Genomic DNA, 19,868 nt, shown 5'->3' with positions numbered 1-19,868 from the left:
GAAAATAACCAGCTAGCATGCTAAGTATGATAGATGTTAGAGCAAAACTGAGTGGAACAAAATGACTGAATCAAATTTCATAATACAAACAGTTGAAGAATCTTGAAAATATTCTGTCTGCACAGCAGCCAGGTAGCTTAACTTAGCACAAAAGTTGGAAAACAACACAGGAATACATCTGTCTTGTTCAGTAGAGGACTAAGTCTGTCTGCCAGCACTTCTACATTACTAATTACGGTGTGTTTCATTTGTGTAGTCTGTACAAAACATTGGCGCAGTGACTTATTAACATCTTCTTTGGTTGACAAGCAAAAGGTGATGATACAGCTATGATACAACTGCACCCTGCTAAAAAACACATAACCCTTTGTAAACCTGCAAACTGTTGTTTTTATACTTGTATTTTTGTACATATTAGGCAGGTCTTTCTTTATATTAGGTGTACAGATATGATAGTTTCCCCAAATGTCCACTGTTTCCTTTAAGCAGTTACTGTGGCAGAGAAACAGTCTGAGCTGAAACAAGAGTTTTTGAATAACAGCAGGAAATTCTTTTTTTTTTTTTTTTTTGGAAAAGGCTTTGCACTGTGCAGTGCCAGAGTTAATTTGTTGTTGCTCTGGAAAATGTCATCGGCCCAACCTGAGGCCTTGCAACCATTTATGTCTCATAGGAGGGACATCATCAAATCATCAAACTGAAATGTCTGTGAGGTTTAGAAGCATGTAGAGATACATGTGTTCAAGAGAAGAGGGAGAAAAAAGGGTAATTTGCTGTCTGCAGGTGATGTGTTGTTTGTGCTGCATTTCCAAATCCCCAAGCAAATGTGTACTTATTTGTTAGGTGGATATTCAGCATGTACGTATTTATAATTAGGCAAACCCCAGCCTAATCTTTTAAACACATGTGGCCAACTCTACTCCTGCAGGCTGCTAATAGCGCTCCTACATTTACCAATCCAGCTGATTACTGCTCTAATAAACAGTCTCACACCACTGGGACTATCAAGAGTACTGGTGAGCCAACCTAAATACCCTCAGTAAATTCAAACATATGGATCATTAAAGATCTGAGGAAGACTTGCCTGATTTGACTTACAGGTGGGATTTACACGAAAGAGACTTTTGTACAGTGTTTTCCAAACCAGTTGGAAAGTCCCAGCATTAGAACAAAAAAAATCCAACCAGGGTTTTCCCTATTCTCCATTATTCATCTCTTTCCGTTAGTCTGTATTTTCAGTTTAATCACATTAGACCTTTTCTCCATTAAGCGTGTCAACGTTATTTTTCTAAAGGATAAAACCTAGTTTAAATATTATGATATGGGGGTGGGGGTTAGCAGTGCAGAGTTTATAGCTTACATATAGTATGCAAGCTCTTTCATTACAATCCTAATAGGTTTGTGTGCTGTGCAAAGCTATATAATATACTACTCTGCCAGGTTTACAACAAAGAGGATATATCATTTCAAAAAATGCATTTAAATCTACATGTTCTTGTTACTTTTTTAGAAAGAGTGTTCTAACTTCATCCGGGTTCTTCAGCCCTTCAACCAGACCCACCTGTACATCTGTGGGACAGGAGCCTTCCACCCCATTTGTGCCTATCTGGAAATGGGCAAGAGGGCAGAGGTAATAAATTCTGTGCCTTAATGTTACATCTCCAAATGTTGTGTGTTTTAATCAGTTATATATATGCAAAAAGTAATTTACATTTCTATTGAGCTTTCATTAAGAAGTCGTTTACAATGACACCAGTGCTGTAGTAAACTGATGAAAGAGAAAGTCCAGTATTGTTTCTCTTTTTAAAGAAACCTGTGGACTGCTCCTGGCTGCAGAGCATATGCTCACAGGCATCCGCTATTCTGTCAAACACAGCAGTATACATTCTCTTCATTGATTACCTTCTCATCAACGTTTTGCTTTGTGCAGAGGTGTGTAAAAAAAAAAAGAAAAAGTGGTAACTACTTGGTTTGACTGCAGCCATCAGATATGAAGCAGCCTCTCCCCTACATGAAAGTTTAATCAGTCATCTTGGTAAAGGTCTACAAGTTAATCAATGTGCCAGCATGGGCTTCACAGTCCAACAATGGTTAGGACCTGAATCTATGCACCATGCAGGTCTTAAAGTACAGAAGACCCTGCATGTGTTTCCTTTTGTTTAAAGTGATGTTGTCAGTAATTGATTCAAAGAAAACTGAATCGGAATTCTCTTTTGTAACTTAAAGATTTTGAGCTGTGCTTTTACTGCATGCTACTAGGTTTCTGCCCATTGTTTTAATTCCACAGTTGCAGACACTAAAGCTTTTCTTTAACAAAAAAGTATAAGTTATATTCCTTTGTGCATCCCATTCCAAAAGTAGCATGCAATGTTTGTTGTAATTTGAAACACAGGCTATAAATGTACCTTTAACCGGGCTTAATGTGGCTTTCACTGGCCTCTTTTTGAACTTTGACCCATTCCACAGGAAAACACCTTTCGACTGGCCTCACATTTTGAGAACGGCCGCGGGAAAAGCCCCTATGACCCCAAAATGCTCTCGGCCTCGCTTCTCATCGGTGAGTTTGTTCTCCGGTTTGATTAGTTCCAGGAAGTACACATTCACTTCAGAACTGGCCATTTGTTCCTAACTATACTTTGTCACCAAAGATGGGGAGCTGTACTCGGGCACGTCTGCTGATTTCATGGGAAGGGACTTTGCCATTTTCCGTACCCTGGGAGACCATCATCCAATCAGAACAGAGCAGCATGATTCGAGATGGCTTAATGGTAAAAAGAAAAAAGTTTTATTTTTACTTGCATAGAAATATGTTGGAAAGAATTTGTACCATGGAAGGAATAAGTTTTCCTGTAAAATAAACAATATTATATATTGTACAGTTTTATCTTTTTTATAAAAGGGGCTGTGTGTGTTCTCCCAGACATCAAGATAATAATTTCCTATTGTTAAATTAAATAACTGGGCTTTGTCGCTTTCCTCTCTTCAGTTTGTTGTCTTTCCTGGGTTTTCTTTCAATCAGTGAAAACTTGAAAACAGCGAAAATGTAAACGTTCAGTGTTTAGGCGGCAGAAACGCCATCTTTTCAAACATCCCAAACATTACTATGAAAGTACAGTTGGACACGTTTGGCCAACATTAACCGCATTAGTCCCATATACAGTCCAAGTAAACCCTTGTTATGGCTAGTTTTGAGATAGAATACTAACATTATAGCTATTCAGCAGACTTAGAAGTATCAAATTCTCCCACAAGCAAGTCTCCAGTTATTTCCATTCATGTGCAGGCATCAGATATCGAAGCCCATTCACAAAGTTACTGGATTTGCCTGTGTTAGTATGATTACAGCGGCCGTAAGCGTTATTAACTGTCTGATTATCTTTCGGCACTGTGGAGGACTTAGGGAGCCACAAAAGGTCAGTTTAAACCATTCCCTCAAGCTGTGCCATCCCTTTTTCCCCTCTTTCCCACAGAACTAATCCGCTCTCAGCTGTTTTCCTGTAGTGGAGTCAAATTCCTCTCCCCTCAGCCACCACCCCCACGTCCCTCCCCTGGCACCATCGAAAATCACAAACACTGGTCTCTGCAGTGCTGATATCTGTGACGTATTAATAAAGAGCTATTTAAAAGGAGAAGTCATTGTTACTGGTTTAATCCCCGTCGATCTTTCACCTCGTTCAAACGAATGCACTGGGGGATTGTATCCATTCAGCAACATCTAACTCCTTCTCCTCAAAGAGGGTATTGTAATTGCATGGATTACCGAAATGGTGGTATTCCATTGAGTCTTTATCAACAAGGTTACATGGTACTCAAATGTAACAAGAGAGAAACTTGGAAATCAATCTTTAATTGCAGCTTATTCTAAAAGGAATTAGGGTCAGACAGTAGCTTGGCTTTGCTAGTCTTGATTTGTGCATTTCATTTACACATCTCTTAACCTTTTAATGCCCTCTCACTTACATAGAGGTTGGATTAAATTCCCTCTGAATAAACTGGCCTTTTGATGGGAATTAAATGTAATAAATTGTACGTCATTGGCAGCAGCCTGCTTTTGTACGCAGACACATGCAGAGATGAATTTATGAGTGTGTTCATTTAATTGTATTCTCAATAGGGGTAAGAGGCGTGTGTGGGGTACACATCATTCATACCAGAAGTCTCACACCCTCACAGCGCTTATAAATCTGTTTTCCACTTTGGCCACACTCTCCTTTTTCACAGCTACTCTATACCCTAAATGGCCACAGAGGCGTAACATGGCACTACTTGTTTCTCTGCAGCTAACCCCCCAGCTTTTAGGCACAGGCTCGTTTTACGCGCCACGACGCCTCAGTGACTGCGGCCACTTTTCATTTCTGCCCCTTCATGTCTAGAGATATCCCAGCCCCGAGGCCCGAGTTTGCCCATTTTAGCTTTGATTTCCTCCAGCGCTTAAATCACAGATACAGTTATTCAAGTTTTACCCAGGACAATCAGAGCCATGTGTGTTTGCGAGGATGTGGTCCAGAGACAGGGGTTATGTGGGATTTGGATTTGGAGTACTCACTTGGGGTAAAGTCAGATACTGTAACACTGGGGTGTAAAGTGAATGGCTGTTATTGCTGAGCCGTGACTGGAGAATATCACGGGGGATTGGATTTAGAGGTGTAAAATAGGGGTGAAAGGCTTGTCATTGGGGACAGAGGTTGAATTGTAAAATGACGCCTCTGTAGGTGATTCTGTGTGTGATTCAGTTCGTGTTTGGACACATTTGTCCGTATCAATGTATTCACTGCTGGTAAAGTTTTCTGGTTTTAATATTCTTTTTCTTTTAGACCCTAGGTTCGTGGGTGTACACTTAATCCCGGAGAGTGACAATCCTGAAGACGACAAGATCTTTCTCTTTTTTAAAGAGAACGCAATGGATGGAGAGCACACTGGCAAGGCTACCATCGCCAGGATAGGACAACTGTGTAAGGTAACAACACATACACTACAAAGTCACAGTTTACTCTACAATGGAAAGCTTGTCATTTCTTATATAGCTGCATTATATTGTAAGTACGTATTGACTAAGAGCTTACAAAAAGATGTTGTTACAGAATGATATGGGAGGTCACAGGAGTCTGGTGAACAAGTGGACCACTTTCCTCAAGGCCCGGTTATTGTGTTCGGTGCCTGGGGTCAATGGCATTGATACGCACTTTGATGAGCTGCGTAAGTGCATTCTTTGTTTAAATATGAAGAAAAGATAACCTCACTCACTCAGATCAACTTTCTTTGCTGGTGAAAATCCTTGGCTTTACCCATTCCTGTTTTGTATTTTCAGAGGATGTGTTTCTCATGAGCTCCAAGGACCCAAAGAATCCAGTTATTTACGCTGTATTCACAACATCCAGGTACAATCTAGCCCAAATCCTTTCATGATGACATACAAAATGTGCATGCACTGGCTTGTATTTTCCAGTAGCTTGACAGATACTGGTAGTATCGTTTTTATTTTGTTGATTTGTTGCTAGGAGATGAGAAGAATATAGATGTTCATCGGGCAGCTGTCCTGGACAGTTATTTCCCCTGTATTTAGAAGACACACGCGCTTCATATTTCATTTCAAAAAGTCTTCCTCCTCACATCCTTTAGTCTCCTCCTTTATCTGTAATTTCCTAACCATTTTGAGTGACACAGCCGGATGGTATGCCCTTGTCAAATTTTCCAGACAGTGCTTCCCATCCCATAATCCACTTACAGGTGACTTTCTTTCCCTCTCGTACAGTACCCCTCCCTACGATTCAGATTGAAGATTGCTTTTAGCCGGTTACCCGCTACCTGTCCCCTCTTTTCATGAAACTTTGGCAGAGGCTTGTAGGGAAATCAGATTATGCAGCAAGAGGGAGCGAGAGAAACACGATATTCACTCAGCAGAAACGTATGTCTCTCCCCTGGCCGCCGCCCCAGCGTTGAATGGGGTTTTAAGAAGGCGGGTGCGGCTCTATTGAAGCATGCAGAGAAGTGAAGGCATGGAGCAAGGCAGATAAGTGAGTTGAAATGGCACAGATGGTGGCACTTATCATGATGATGATGAATTTGCATTTGGAATAGAGGAGGGGGTATTTTGTGTCCAGCAGTGTGCCTGAACTGCTTTGAAAGCAGGACAAACACTTCACCATCAATCACCGCTAATGATAAGACACGCTGAATAGAACAGCCGCACAAGCTAAACCGTACTGACAGGCTCCTTGCATCACAAGGCTCGTATGGGTTTTTCTCAGCTTTCTGGAATGAATTCAAACTAAGAGGTCGGGGCACACTGGTGGGCGTACACCTACAGTACGTACCCACATGTGTGCCCACACACACACACACACTCACACATGCATGCTTTAAAATTAAATTAGGGGGCATTGAGGAATTAGAGTGTTTTAATTGGTTTTCTAAGTGGCCGGTTTTCAGAGACGAATAGAGCAGAGATTCCGAGGGACCAGCTTTTAATATCATTGCTTAATGAGGCACAAAGAAGCTGCCACTGACAGATCAATGTTTGATTCTACCTCTATTTGTGTGTGTGTGTGTCTGTGTGTGTGCATTTTTGTGGGATTGTGTGTCTTTCTTTTAAACTGGTGTATCCACACAAACACATGCTTAAGCAGAGATATTGGAATGCCTTTCTCTTGCCCCTGGAGTTAATTGAATTTCTCTGTAATTAACATTTTCAAATGTTAATCCATTCATCTTCCATGCTTTGGTGAGTACTGTCGGCTCCTGTACTGTGTGTGCCTGCCACATCCCTAATTAGCCTGATACAACTTCCCATTGCAGTCAGCAAGACAAAGGTTGCCCCAAATCTTACTAAAAACATTCGCTTCTTCCAATCGCAAGGTTTTGCTCTCCAAATGAAAATCTGCCATCTGTAAAAAGCGATGAATGAAGTTGATGAATGAACTCAAAGACATTTTAGCCTACAAGCAAATAAAAGGACATTTATAAAATTGTGAAACAGATCCCCTCTTACATAGTCAGAGGTTAAGGTACTTGATGGTACCAAGAGCCAACAGCCAGCTTACTTCGTCTCCACATGAATATTTTAACAACTCATGTGGAATATATATCTTGGATTATTCATGTGGAACTCCCAAATTCTCCATTTAAATGAGTCACAGCTCAAATTGCTGTCTCCTGGATGACCCGGAACAGACTATAAATTGAAATAAAATCCACATCATTTTCCTTATTCTTTCTACAATTGATTGACCTTGCCTGTTAGGACCTTGGCTGGCTAGTGACAGCAAAATCCACCCATCTGGCTCAAGCAAGCACTCGCAAAATATTGGAGGGGATTTCAAATATGCTCTCCTGTTCTGTTGGTGGTGCGCCCAAATTCCTGTCTGTTCTCAAGAGGCTGGAAGCAATCAAAGAGAAGTTCCAATCTGTCATTCCCGTACTTAGGTAACGACAACCTTGCTCCCCTCAGTCTTTGTGCGATGAAGGGTCATTTTGTTGTCTTTCTTCAGTATTTCACAAGCTCCTAATCCCTGTCTTGTGACTTATCATTTATAAATCCCCTCTGTTTGTCTCTGTCTGCTTTCTTTATTTCACTCCCCCCACTCCCTCTTTTCATCCTTTCCTCCTTGTACTTTTCCCTCTCTCTTTTATCCTTCACAGTAATATATTTAAAGGCTCAGCAGTGTGTATGTACAACATGGCAGATATTAGGAGGGTTTTCCTCGGTCCTTATGCTCACAGAGATGGACCAAACTACCAGTGGGTGCCTTTCCAAGGGCGGGTGCCCTATCCTCGCCCTGGCACTGTGAGTAACTCATTGTTCACAAAAGCAGTACATTTACATGGAGTTTTGAATCGTTTTACAGCAGAAATGCATATCACGGTTTACATTCTTGAATTTGTGATTTATGATTGTCTCATCCTCAGTGTCCCAGTAAGACATTTGGAGGTTTTGACTCGACGAAAGACCTTCCTGATGATGTCATCACCTTTGCCAGGGGGCACCCAGCCATGTACAACCCAGTGCACCCAATAGGGGGTCGACCCATCATGGTTCGGACAGATGTGGACTACCAGTTCTCGCAGCTGGTGGTAGACAGAGTTGAAGCAGAGGACGGACAGTATGATGTCATGTTTATTGGCACAGGTTTGGCACCATTTATTTGCTGTATGCTTTAACGTGTAATTTTCATGTCAGTCTGGTCGTCAAAAGGTGTTGTTTCATTCTTAGAAATAGATTTTGACTGAGATTAGTCACAGTTCCATGTTAAAGGTGATTGTTAGAATTTTCTACTCAAAAGAAGAAGACTGATCATCATATCATATTTTACAGTAATTACCTTATTTAGTATTATTAAGTATTACCTTAATTCAAATGGCAACTTAAACACACACTTATGAGATACATGTGATTGATTTGTGTATTAACCTATTATGTCTGTTTGTTGTCTTTTAGATATGGGAACAGTGCTGAAGGTGGTGACAATTCCCAGAGAGAGCTGGCATGACCTGGAAGAGGTGGTGCTGGAAGAAATGACTGTCTTTAGGGTATGACATTGAAAATTGAGTGCTAACAACATTTATGGAGCTGACGTTCAGTTAGAAATGATCTTTATTTAACTGAGAGTCGTGTCTGTGTGTTTGTACAGGAGCCCACTCCAATAACTGCAATGGAGCTGTCGACCAAGCAGGTAGAAACTTGTTTTCACACTTAATCGTGTATCCAAAAGTTGTTGACAAGGTTACAAATCCAAGGAAAACAAAATGTGAGAGCTTCTGGGCTTTAAAACAAACACTGATATCCAAAAACAAAGATCTAATGTGCCTACAGAGAACCAAACCCACATCCACAACCTTTCCAACGGAGCCACACAGGAGCATTCAATTTTTTATGTCTTTGCTGTTTTTTGGCCCCCACAGCAACAGCTGTACCTTGGCTCAGCCCTGGGTGTATCACAGATGTCTTTACACCGTTGTGAGGTGTATGGGAAAGCTTGCGCTGAGTGCTGCCTGGCCAGAGACCCTTACTGCGCCTGGGACGGCACTGAGTGCTCAAGATACTTTCCCACTGCCAAGAGGTAAAAGCACTGACACATTCTTCTGAAACCTTTATTAGTCATCAGTGGGTTTACTGAGCCTGCATGCTCGTTGACGTAAGATCCTGCCTTTGTATTACTGTCGTCACATGCAGTCACACCTGGGAGTTATCAGTACACCTGTAGTCTCTTTTTGCAATTGCATTTAAATGCTTAGCTCAAGGGCATCTCAATACGCTACTCTATTTCTTCGACTTCAGTCTTCCACTGGCCCATTGACGTACGCAGATACACAATATATGCCAGACAATTCACTATGGAAGTAATCTGGAGAAAGGATATTACACAGTCCCAAAAAGAGTCATTAAAAACACATACACACATTAGTAATCCTTTCAAGATGTACAATCCAAAAACCTGAGTTACACTCTAACTCCTGCCAGTATCAGTTGTTCTGAATTGTGGTCCTGTCACTCTACAGCCACACTGGAACATACACACACACACAAAATTATAGCCAACAGGAGCTGTCTGACCACTTCACCCTGCAGCCAGGAGGTACGAACATACACACCCTCAAATTACCCTCTGCCGACCATTACAGCCCTCACACACACTGCACTACACCCCTGCATTTCATTCATCCAGAACTTCTCACACATAGCAGAAGTAGGCCAATGGGTATACTTCAGCTTGGCATGGTTACAGAGGAGGTGGCACACCCCATCGTTAAGGCCAGGACCAAGTCCTCTCAGCTCTTCTCTACGCTGCAAATATTTTTTCCTCCCAGAATGTGAAGCAGGCACTCTGCCCCACACGTGCTCAGACGGCAAGAAAGACAGGAATGTGCAGAAAGGGGACATGTGTTGAGAAATAGACAGAGAGGAAATCCAAATATGTAAGGAAGAGAGGACGGTGGCCTTATTTTGTGCGGTGAATTTGAACACATACTGTATAATGATTCCGTAGAGATTTTAAACCAGAGAAGATACATTCACCTCGGCTTTGCAGTAAAAAAACATAGTGGACTTTCATATGGAAAAAACAAATCACAGAGCCTTTTTTGGTTGTTTTTTTTTTTCAGGGGTGAAACATTACTATATGTGATTCATAATAACGGCTCATTAGAAGGCAATGAGCCACACTGTTTCACTGCTCTGCAGGTTTATGTTTCTTACATTCTGCCAGTGTTTATTTTTTTTCTTCAATGTGATTTAACAGTGGAGTGAAGGTTAAATAAATACCCACTCTCTGTTTCTTATATGAGTGAGGCTGAACGTGAAGCGCCATTGTGTAACATTACCCCCTAGTGGCAGAAATTGAACAGTACAGTGAGCAGAAAATGTATTTGCCTTTATGGACTATAGATCTAATACAACATTCACAGCTTCAGTTGCCAGCATCATTTCATTGTGATTTCCTCCCAGGCGAACCAGACGTCAGGACATCCGAAATGGAGACCCTCTCTCCCAGTGCTCAGACCTTCAGCATCACGGTAGATATTGGACTTTGCACAAACTCGTGCACTTGAATTTGTTTCTCGTCACACACGTGTCAGTGTCTGTTCTGTGTTTCTTTTGGGTGTAACTAGATGATGTGGACGGCCTAGGAGGCAGTGTAGAGGACAGGATCGTGTTTGGTGTGGAGAACAGCAGCATGTTCCTGGAGTGCAGCCCCAAGTCCCAGAGAGCCCTCATCTACTGGCAGCTGCAGAAGCACAACGATGATCGCAAGCATGAGGTGTGTATAGGCTCTGTTAGTTTAGCTACATGGGAGATGAAGATATAATCCAGAAGGTCTAGTTTAAGAATTAATTTGTGTGTGAAAGCTTATCCAGCATCATAACAGAGCAAATTATAATAATGTTGTCACTGTAATAAATCCAATTCTAAGCTCTTAAAGGTTTGTTCTTTGGTAGCCTTCACGTGTCCTGTGAAATTTCCCTTTAAACTGTATTTACATTTATTCCAATTATTCTTGAGGCCTAGAAAAAGTTGTATATTTCTGTGTTCCATGGTTTTGAGGATGTTGTTGCCTACATCAGTGTTTGCTACCTTACTGTCGTCTCCTTCACTACTACCACATGTTGAGTAGCGGCATAGCAGGACACTGGCAATGAGGATATGTCTCGTATTGCCCTGCTAGATCAGTGGTAGAGCATTGGGTTGGGATGCAGAAGGCCGTGGGTTTGAATTCCATCCCACCAGGTGGAGGCCTATTAAGTCTGTCAGTCTACCATACGTCTCATCATTTCTCACTTTCTCTCTCTCTGTTGTTTAGATCAAGTTAGATGACCGAGTCCTTCGTACAGACCAGGGCCTGCTCATACGCAGTCTGACACAGTCCGACACAGGTGTGTACCACTGCCAGGCTGTCGAACATGGTTTTATCCAGCCTCTGCAGCGCCTCAGCCTCCAGGTCATCCCTGCCCAGAAACTAGGTGATATCCTGCCTGGGTTTCCAAGTGCAGGAGGCGTAGCAGGTCACTCTGCCAAGCACAAGCTTTGGTACAGAGATTTCCTCTCTCTCTTGGATCACCCTGATCTCAACAGTGTGGAGGAGTTTTGTGATCAAGTTTGGAAGAAAGAGCGCAAACAAAAGAAGAATGGCAATAATCAGGGTAAACCTGACAGCACTGGTGTATCCAGCTCTGCAGTACGGCCTAAAGCTTTGGCTCCTAATGCTCAGAAGCAGCAAGCTAGCCCGCCGCAGAGCAGGGCATGGCTCCAAGCTGGAGCTCCAACGGTGGAGGAGCCAACACGTAGCCAGAATACCCAGAAAGGCAAACCAAATCTGGGTATGTTAAGTGGTCAAGCACCTAAAACCAACCAGAAGACGCAAAACAGCCAGAAGGGGCAGGGCAGCCTTGCTGGTTCCCAAGTAGTGGGGGGGGCTCGGGTGAACAGCCAGCATGCGGCCAAGTGGAGACGGGTGCAGGAAAATAAGAAGGGACGCAACAGGAGGACCCACGAGCTTCAGAGACCTCCGCGTAGCGTTTGAGAAGAAGCACCTAGATGCACACACGCAAGCAGATCTACACACAAGCACAAACCCACACATTCACACATCTACACACAAAGCAGATTCTATAGGTTGTGTATCCAATATATGATTCAGTGACCTCCCCATAACAACAGCCAGAAAAAAATCTCAAACACTTTTTAGGTAGAAATACATTAACTGCACATTGAGTCTCTCATTCAAAGACACAAACGCACATAACCTGTGACGTGGACAAGGCGCAACAGGTGAAACTGGAACTGGAATGCTCATTATAAATGTGTGAGGATATGGCATGTTGCCTAGGATACTGCCTGGCATCACTTCATCTTCATGTACATAAGCTACAGAAATAGGACTGGGACAGAGATGTTTAGTAAAGGGTTTGTGGGTTAGGAGATAGACATAATGTCCAGAGAAGGCAGTTGCTGGGACATTGATGGAGTTTTTTGCATTCATTACGAGCTGCTGCCCTCTTTGACCTTAGCATGTGAACTTGGTGTACATGAAAAAGGATTACAAAGATTTAAGAAGTTTGAAGAACTGTTCAAGGAGAAAAGGACCCTGCATCTAGACCTTCAAGTCGAGACAGAAAATGCAGCCTTAGAGGGGAGTTTAAAAAAGGGTTACAATTCACCTTGAGGTGACCAGTGGCCCCAAAACGAACACAAGCATTATAACATGCAGAAAGTGCAAAGTCACACAGTGGTGCAGAGAAAGTGCTTCACCACCTGAGGCTGGGAAAGCTTTGTGCATGTTGTTGTCATGTTTTAATAAGCTAGTTATTTTATGAAATTCTAGAGATTTTTCTTTTTTTTTTTTTACACCCAACCTAAAATGTTTGTTTTATATTTCCTTTCCAAAGCAATGCTTCTAATTTCAGGGGGAGGGGGGCAACATAGTAGTCTCACTGTGCATAATCCCCTTTGCTCCCAAGGATTCTGTGTAAGTTATTATGTTGTAGCTTTTTCTGGGATTTAGAGTCTGGACACAAATTCCAGTTGTAGGCTATGATAAGAATTCAGTCTGAAATGGACTGCTACTTGTTTTGTGTACATATATACAACAACCTTAACTCTCTGTGTATATACAGTACATATACAGTACAAAAACACCACTTGATTATTATTTATTGCTCGTGTTTTGTGAAAGGGTTGCATTTATTTTTGATATTATGGTATTTTTGGCTCATCACTATATTGGAGAAATAATGGCAACAGCAACTATGAAAACTTTGATGGACCAAGTGTCAGGGTGTCCCTATTTAGTGACATATGGTTTAAAGGTGAATTAAGTCCAGGGGTTTTTCTCAGAACCCACCAATGATAAGCACAATTATGTCTCTTTTGCCTTTCATAACAGATAAATCCATTGTGTTTTCCTTTCTCCAGGCCCATCCAACATGTCTTTTATTCATCAAGTAGCCATTATGTGTAAAATAATTCCCCAAACGGAAAAACATTAGCTGTGAATCTCTGTAAGAAATAGTGGAGAAAAATGTTAAATCTAGCCTGAGGAGAAGACATGTTATACTGCATGTGAATGCTACCTACAGTAAGTGCATCTTTTTTAATTGTCTCTTTATGTGTTTTGTGTGAGAGGTAAAGTTCCCTTAAAAACAACGTGTGAATTACTTTTGTCCTTTTGCCAAAACAGTGACATTAACGGCTCACGACACAGCCGTTCAAGATCTACGCTGTTTCACGTTTGATTCAGCACCGGCACCCCCCACGTCTCCCTTGCCCCTTCAATAAACGACATGACTTATGTGTCAACGCAATAAATTAGAGCAGATATTGTTCCGTACCAAAACTCAGACGTTTGGTATGTCCCACCTTTGGGTGAGAGGGCTGCTGTAACACGGCTCTTTCTGGCATGCATTCGGTTGTCTAAATAAACATCTCCGTAACAGAAAAAATGTTGCTTTGTTCTCATTTCAGTCAGAAATGTCTGGATAGGGTGTGTTCCTTCACACTCTGTTACTGCCCACTCTAACTACATTTCTCGCCCTGGTTTTAAAAAGGTTTTATTTGCTAGAAAAATGTGGCTAAAGATACATTTTTAGTAAGGGACAACATAAGCAGATGCAAAAGCTTTAAATTATATTGTTACCAAAAGGTAATATCACACAGATTATATAGAAAAGGTATAAAGAGTCGAGCTAGCAGCTCCGTCTGACTGGACTTATTGTATACTGTATATGGTGCTACAGACTGTATCTGTTAATAGTTACTATGTTTACCATCGCAGTATTGCATCTCAAAAAAAAAAATATATTGGAAAATAGGACATGATGGCACTAGATGAAAATTTAAGGGATTGCCAACATGATTGATTTAGGACAAGTTTGTAATGAGGTTTATTTTTTGTTTGTTTGTTTGTTTTGGACACTTTTCCACTTTGGTGTTTATTAGATACATATACCTAAAATCTGAAGCGGTTTTGAAATAAAGCCTTCTTCCAACTCTGAGGTAATTTTCAAAGATACAGTTTGTGGTATTGTTGAATTGTATGTTACGCTTGTGTTTCCGTTATTTTGTCCACTGTGATCTCACAGCTAGAAGGCCGACCCTCTTCTTTCTGTTTGGAGTTTGCACGTTCTTCCCGGGCTTGTGTGGCTTCTCTCCCGGTAGTCCAGTTTCCTCCCACAGTCCAAAAACATGCGTGTTAGGTTAATTAGTAAATCTCAGTTTGCCCGTGAGTGCGAATGGTTGTTTGTATGTCTCTCTGTGGCCCTGAGATAGACTCTTCTCGCCCCCACGGCCCACATAGGATAAGTGGTGACAGATAATGGATGGATGGATGGATGATCCCGTTGTGTTTGGACAAAAAAAAAAACAAGATCAGTTTCATGAAGGGATAATTAGACTGAGGTACTTATGGCTTGGTGTTTCTAAATCAATTGCAAACCAAGTGTGTCTTTCCAGAAACACTGTTCTGCCAACCATTTATAATTGACAGAAAATCCTGTAATGCATGAAAAAAGATGCAGTGGTAATTTATCAAGGCAAGTTCTTCATCAAGAGTGACGACAACGAAAGGGCGTTTTTCACAGCTGACATTTTGGTGTCACAAAAGGAAACACACAGGTGGATCTGAGGACTTATTTGTGGATGCTGGCTCACTTTCACCGCCCAGCGGGAACATGTGATGTAACTACGCCAACCTTAGCTGAATTTGTTTCATGCGCTCGTCCTACTATCACGTCTGAGCTCTGGTGTGAACCAGGCCTGTTCTGGAAAGCTGAAAATAGGGCAACATTTTGAATATACATTTTTTTAAAGTGGGCAAAATAAACTGGAAAATATGCTAGATGACTAGATATGAGGAGAAGTAGGTAAGATTTTAGTTTTTTACCTTCGGAAGTCAAACATCTACACCCACCAGCTAACTGTTGCAATGTGCTCGTAGCTTTTCAGCTGCTGATAATGAATATTTAATTTGCAGTAGATCCTCATCACAGCAGATTTTCACTTGTCATAGTAAGAAGGACAGACAAAACAAAACACGTTAACAGTGGCTCACACATGCGCTGTGACTGCATCAAAATAACACTATACTGAAACAAGTGAAGTGGGTGCCATTCATGAAAAGCCACCAGAGGTCACTGTTGTTCAACCGCCTTCACAAACGCTTGAGGAGAGGTCCAACTGGCTCAAGTCTAACATCTTAACATGTTGTAAAATGTTTGAAGAAAGATTTCATTGCCCTCAAACTGCATGTGTGCATTTTGCACTCAGATAAAGTGATTGGGTGGGGGGTGAGGGGGGGTGCAATCATGTTCCCTGCCCTCAAGTTTCACACAACAGTTTGCTGGCCAGGTTACCATGGCGACTGCCCTCGGATGTCCTTCGTGTTTGTGTACATACGTGTGTGACAGTCTGACCCCTAAAAATACACATTTTCAGCTGTAGGATGGGAACAACTTTACCACTACATTAAAGGCTTTCACAAGTGTGTCCTCTGCTGTAGGGGAGCTGCTCCACTGTCTCCAGATGTTTCCTCCTCATGTCTCCTCCCTTAAATCTGCTCTTTAGAGCGACACCCCTCTTCTGGAGCAGCATTGTTCTATTAGACAGTTCCACCATTGGGTGCTATGGATTTATGCAACTTTTATTAATGCATGATTAATCAGCCAGCGTGCAATTAAATAGATTGCTTCCATATTGAATTTCTTTCCTCTTAAAATGTATGATTCAGTCTCATAATATGATTCATGATAGAAAAGAAACCTAACAATTTATAGGTTCTTAGATTCTTAATAAAAAAGATAATTTCTTGCTGTATTATGACTCCCCCCCCAAATAGAAACATCCCATTAGTCATCATATAGTATGATCAGTCAGTAGGTGATACAATGATGATGTGCTATTTATACTAAAATACATAATCGTGCATCATATAGAAAAAAATTTGAAGTTCCCTAAATCATGCATAATGAATATCTGAAATGAAAAGAAACTGTAGTGACAATATTCACTGTCCTCCAAATGTAAAAATCTGCGTTATTTTTATTTAAACTGATAGGACGTAGACTTTGTTTATAATTCATCAGCATTTTTCCATAAACATCAAAATAAAACGCAAACAAGTATTTTTTATTTAAAGTTACCAAATATTTTATTATGCAAATACATGTTCACAGTATGTCACATATGTACTGTGTGTGTGTGTGTGTGTGTGTGTTTGCGTGCGCACGCTTGTAAAAATAAAAGTCAGTGGCAGAGAAAGAGAGAAATTGATACTTAATATATTTTGCTTATGTGGATAAATGATGTGTGCATGTGCAATATATATGTGTAACCCCCCACAACTCCTAAAACTAGGCTCTATTCAGAATCTCTGACTCATTACTTCTTGCCCAGAAGCGAGCTCAAGGCATTGTGGGAAATCAAGTCTATGAGTAAGGAGCGAGAAGCGAGGAGATTTAGGTCAGGGACAGGACAACACACCAGCAGGCTGCTGGACTCACTGCCAGTCACCACGTTTTTATACAGCGGATTTTAAATATACAAATTCTCTGGGTCATGGCTAATGCTAAAACATCTGTAAAGCTCTGAATATAGCGTCATCCATCTTATTCCCCTGTGGTTGAACTGTGGCACTGAGATACTGTATGACACAGTGCAGTACAGTCCTACACTGTACTGCAGGGAAGTGTCATTTGCACTGCACTAATATTCAAGATAATCCATAATTAGGAACCCTGCAGGTGAGTGGCAGCTGCACAGAAACCATAGCAACTGGGGAGAGATCTGATGCTGAGCATTTCTCCTTGAACCCTGCTGTGTTCTTCAGGTGTAGCTGTGTCTTCTCACTGATGTCAATGACTGAGCTCAACACCAGTCTGGGAGAGTCTCTATACATAACATTCATAAACATATACATGGGTTTATTTATTTTAAATTGTTTAATTTCTTTTCTTTTCCTAAAGTCTGTTAAGCCAGGCCTGTAAAGTCCTTGTTGCAGTTACAATGTGTTACATTTCCACACATTTGGACTAAAAGAAAGACATTTCTACCTTTCATATTTGAAATACTAATCACCAGCACTGTCCCTCTGTGCTCTATAGTCCCTTGTCATTGCAGTGCACCGAAATACAAGGTTGGGAGTCACAAACACCTTTACACAGCTGTGCAGGGACAGATAAACTGACACACACACTTCACTCACTGATTGGTGGGATCGATGTGGTGATCGATGTCCTATTCCTGTCCATCTCTGGAGAGAATACAGATTCAGGGTGGGTTACATTCAAGGACTTGATAAATCCTCAAGCACTGCCGAACCCATTAGGGCCAGACATCGCATTACAAGCCAGAGAAAAGAGATTCAGTTGCCGTTGTGGCAGTGTGGCTGCCCCGCAGGCTGATTGCTGCAGGCACATGCCTCTTCACCTCTAAATGTACCTGCCATATGTGATAATGTGTCACACCTGAATTAGACGTTAGTGTGACTCATCTGTCCCTCTCTAGCTACACAAAAGGGACTTGCCTCCTTGTTGCAGTGTCAAGACGTCACAGCCTCCGACACCTTAACAACAGGTGTGTGTTGTTAATGATTCATGACCTGCAGGGGTGTGTGTGACTTGATTGGCATTTTTTAAATATATTTTAACATCGAATGCAGCCACAAAGCTACACATGTGCTGTTCATGAAAATCAGTATAATCCATATAATATTTATTCCATAAACCTCCACTGAAGTTAACCCATGTTCATTAAGACTTTCTGTAATTCTAAACCAATTTTAGTTCCACTAGAAAAATCCTTCTGGCAGCCGCTTGTGTGGGAATACACTGTGGAAAACCTTGGTAATTAGCAGGAGCAGCCTCCACTGAGCAGACGAATAATACTAGAATACTCCCTGGAATTCGTACATCCAAGAAATAAGACATCAGAGAACTGTCACACTATCAGAGATATATGTGGGAAGCGTGGGGCAAAAATGTCATAAAATTCAGCGTCTAGATCCAACTTTTTTTAAACAAACTTCAGTTTTTAATATTTTTTTTATTACTTTTGCACTTGTTACCCCTGCACTTTTCATGCTGCCGTTGCACCAATCAGCCACTGGGATCATGGCTTTGTGCACTGACGTCCAGAAAATGACCACTAAATCCTATTAAGGGCACCAGTTAATATCTCCTTCCCATGCCCTCCGCTCATGCACCACAACAACCTCCTTGAAATATCTCAGATAGAAAGTGATATTAGTGATATTTTTACACTAATATCTGAGACAGACAGCTGTTTTAGCAGTTCAGTACATCTTCTTCACTCAGCTTTGTGCTGCTGTGTGTTCGTTTCAAACAAAGGCATCTTAGGCATCTTATATAACTCAAGACATTGTGGCAAGTCCCTGAATCAGACGCCTTTGTGTGTCTTCCAGGGAGTGAGAAGCATTATTCAGAGAGAGTTTAGCCGAGGGGAAACTGCTTTTACATGCTGAAAGAAAGACATTTCGATCTCTTCTCGAATACTGCAGAGTTACCGTGTATGTTTCCTGTAATGTTATATCATCCACATTCCTTGTTTGTGTTTGCTGGACTCAACAGACGGTGGTGTCATGGCATCTCAGCGCAGCCTTGAAAGTGTTTGTGGCTGCTGCAGGGGAAAGAAAATTATTCATGGGGTAAAAAATGTAGTTTGGCAAGGGATGCATAATTGATTCGAGAGCCTTTTTTCTGCTTGTTTGTCTTGTTGTTTCGGTTTATTGCCAGCAAGTTAACTTTAACCTCAACTGTGGCAGCACTGCATGCACTGCGCGTATGAGAAAACAGCTTACCCACCACAGACTAATGTATGTGATCGGCCTATCTGTCAGAAGCAAAGAGGATTAGAGGGACCTCTTACGTCTGCGCATGAGTGTGTCTGTGTGTGTCTGTGCTTGTGTTTGCAGGAGTGTGTGTGTGTGTGTGTGTGTGTTGGCAGCAGGTGCACCTGAGCATGTGAGAATACCTGACAGTAAGATTGAGTGAGGGAAGGAAGGAGCCTGTGTGACTTTAAAAGTATTTTTAGTCCAGAGTATCTCGTTGGTCAGGAGAAATCGACGTTGAGAGGGGAATTAGCCAGGTTTTTTTTTTTGGATGAGACAGGCTCAGTCCAAACATACCAGAAATTAAATAGCACTTGCATGTAAACTATCACTTGGCAGACGCCTCATCCCGTCACTCGCAGACTTCAGGGAACCCACCAGTTGCACACTCCTGCACAATCCAGCTCTTTAAAGTCCAGGTATGTAAAGCATGTTCGCTTGTTTGCACTAACCTGATGTAGGAGGGGATTATGGAGGTAAAGGTCTCTAGGGAAGGTTCCAGTAGTTTGTGTAGGCAACCACATCCCAGGGGACAGGACC

The 19,868-nt window shown here is 41.7% G+C and overlaps 1 protein-coding gene across 2 annotated transcripts in view; it reads left to right on the top strand.

Annotated features, from left to right (window-relative positions):
- sema3aa (sema domain, immunoglobulin domain (Ig), short basic domain, secreted, (semaphorin) 3Aa) overlaps positions 1–14,481 on the top strand; it is a 64,282-nt gene extending 49,801 nt beyond the window's left edge. For both annotated transcript variants that reach the window (XM_067490476.1, XM_067490475.1), the window contains 14 exons: positions 1,508–1,627; positions 2,464–2,554; positions 2,646–2,765; positions 4,812–4,954; positions 5,079–5,193; positions 5,306–5,375; positions 7,636–7,780; positions 7,903–8,122; positions 8,432–8,523; positions 8,625–8,666; positions 8,896–9,053; positions 10,439–10,506; positions 10,603–10,751; positions 11,292–14,481. In XM_067490476.1, the coding sequence (XP_067346577.1) occupies positions 1,508–1,627; positions 2,464–2,554; positions 2,646–2,765; positions 4,812–4,954; positions 5,079–5,193; positions 5,306–5,375; positions 7,636–7,780; positions 7,903–8,122; positions 8,432–8,523; positions 8,625–8,666; positions 8,896–9,053; positions 10,439–10,506; positions 10,603–10,751; positions 11,292–12,011 (2,253 nt within the window). In that variant the 3' untranslated portion in view covers positions 12,012–14,481. The remainder of the gene's footprint in view (positions 1–1,507; positions 1,628–2,463; positions 2,555–2,645; positions 2,766–4,811; positions 4,955–5,078; positions 5,194–5,305; positions 5,376–7,635; positions 7,781–7,902; positions 8,123–8,431; positions 8,524–8,624; positions 8,667–8,895; positions 9,054–10,438; positions 10,507–10,602; positions 10,752–11,291) is intronic.
- The last annotated feature ends 5,387 nt before the right edge of the window (positions 14,482–19,868 follow it).

This window comes from Channa argus, chromosome 21 (genome assembly GCF_033026475.1).
Source record: "Channa argus isolate prfri chromosome 21, Channa argus male v1.0, whole genome shotgun sequence".
Lineage (NCBI taxonomy): Eukaryota > Metazoa > Chordata > Actinopteri > Anabantiformes > Channidae > Channa > Channa argus.
The sequence above is the reverse complement of the archived record's forward strand: the minus strand, read 5'-3'. Positions and strand labels throughout refer to the sequence as shown.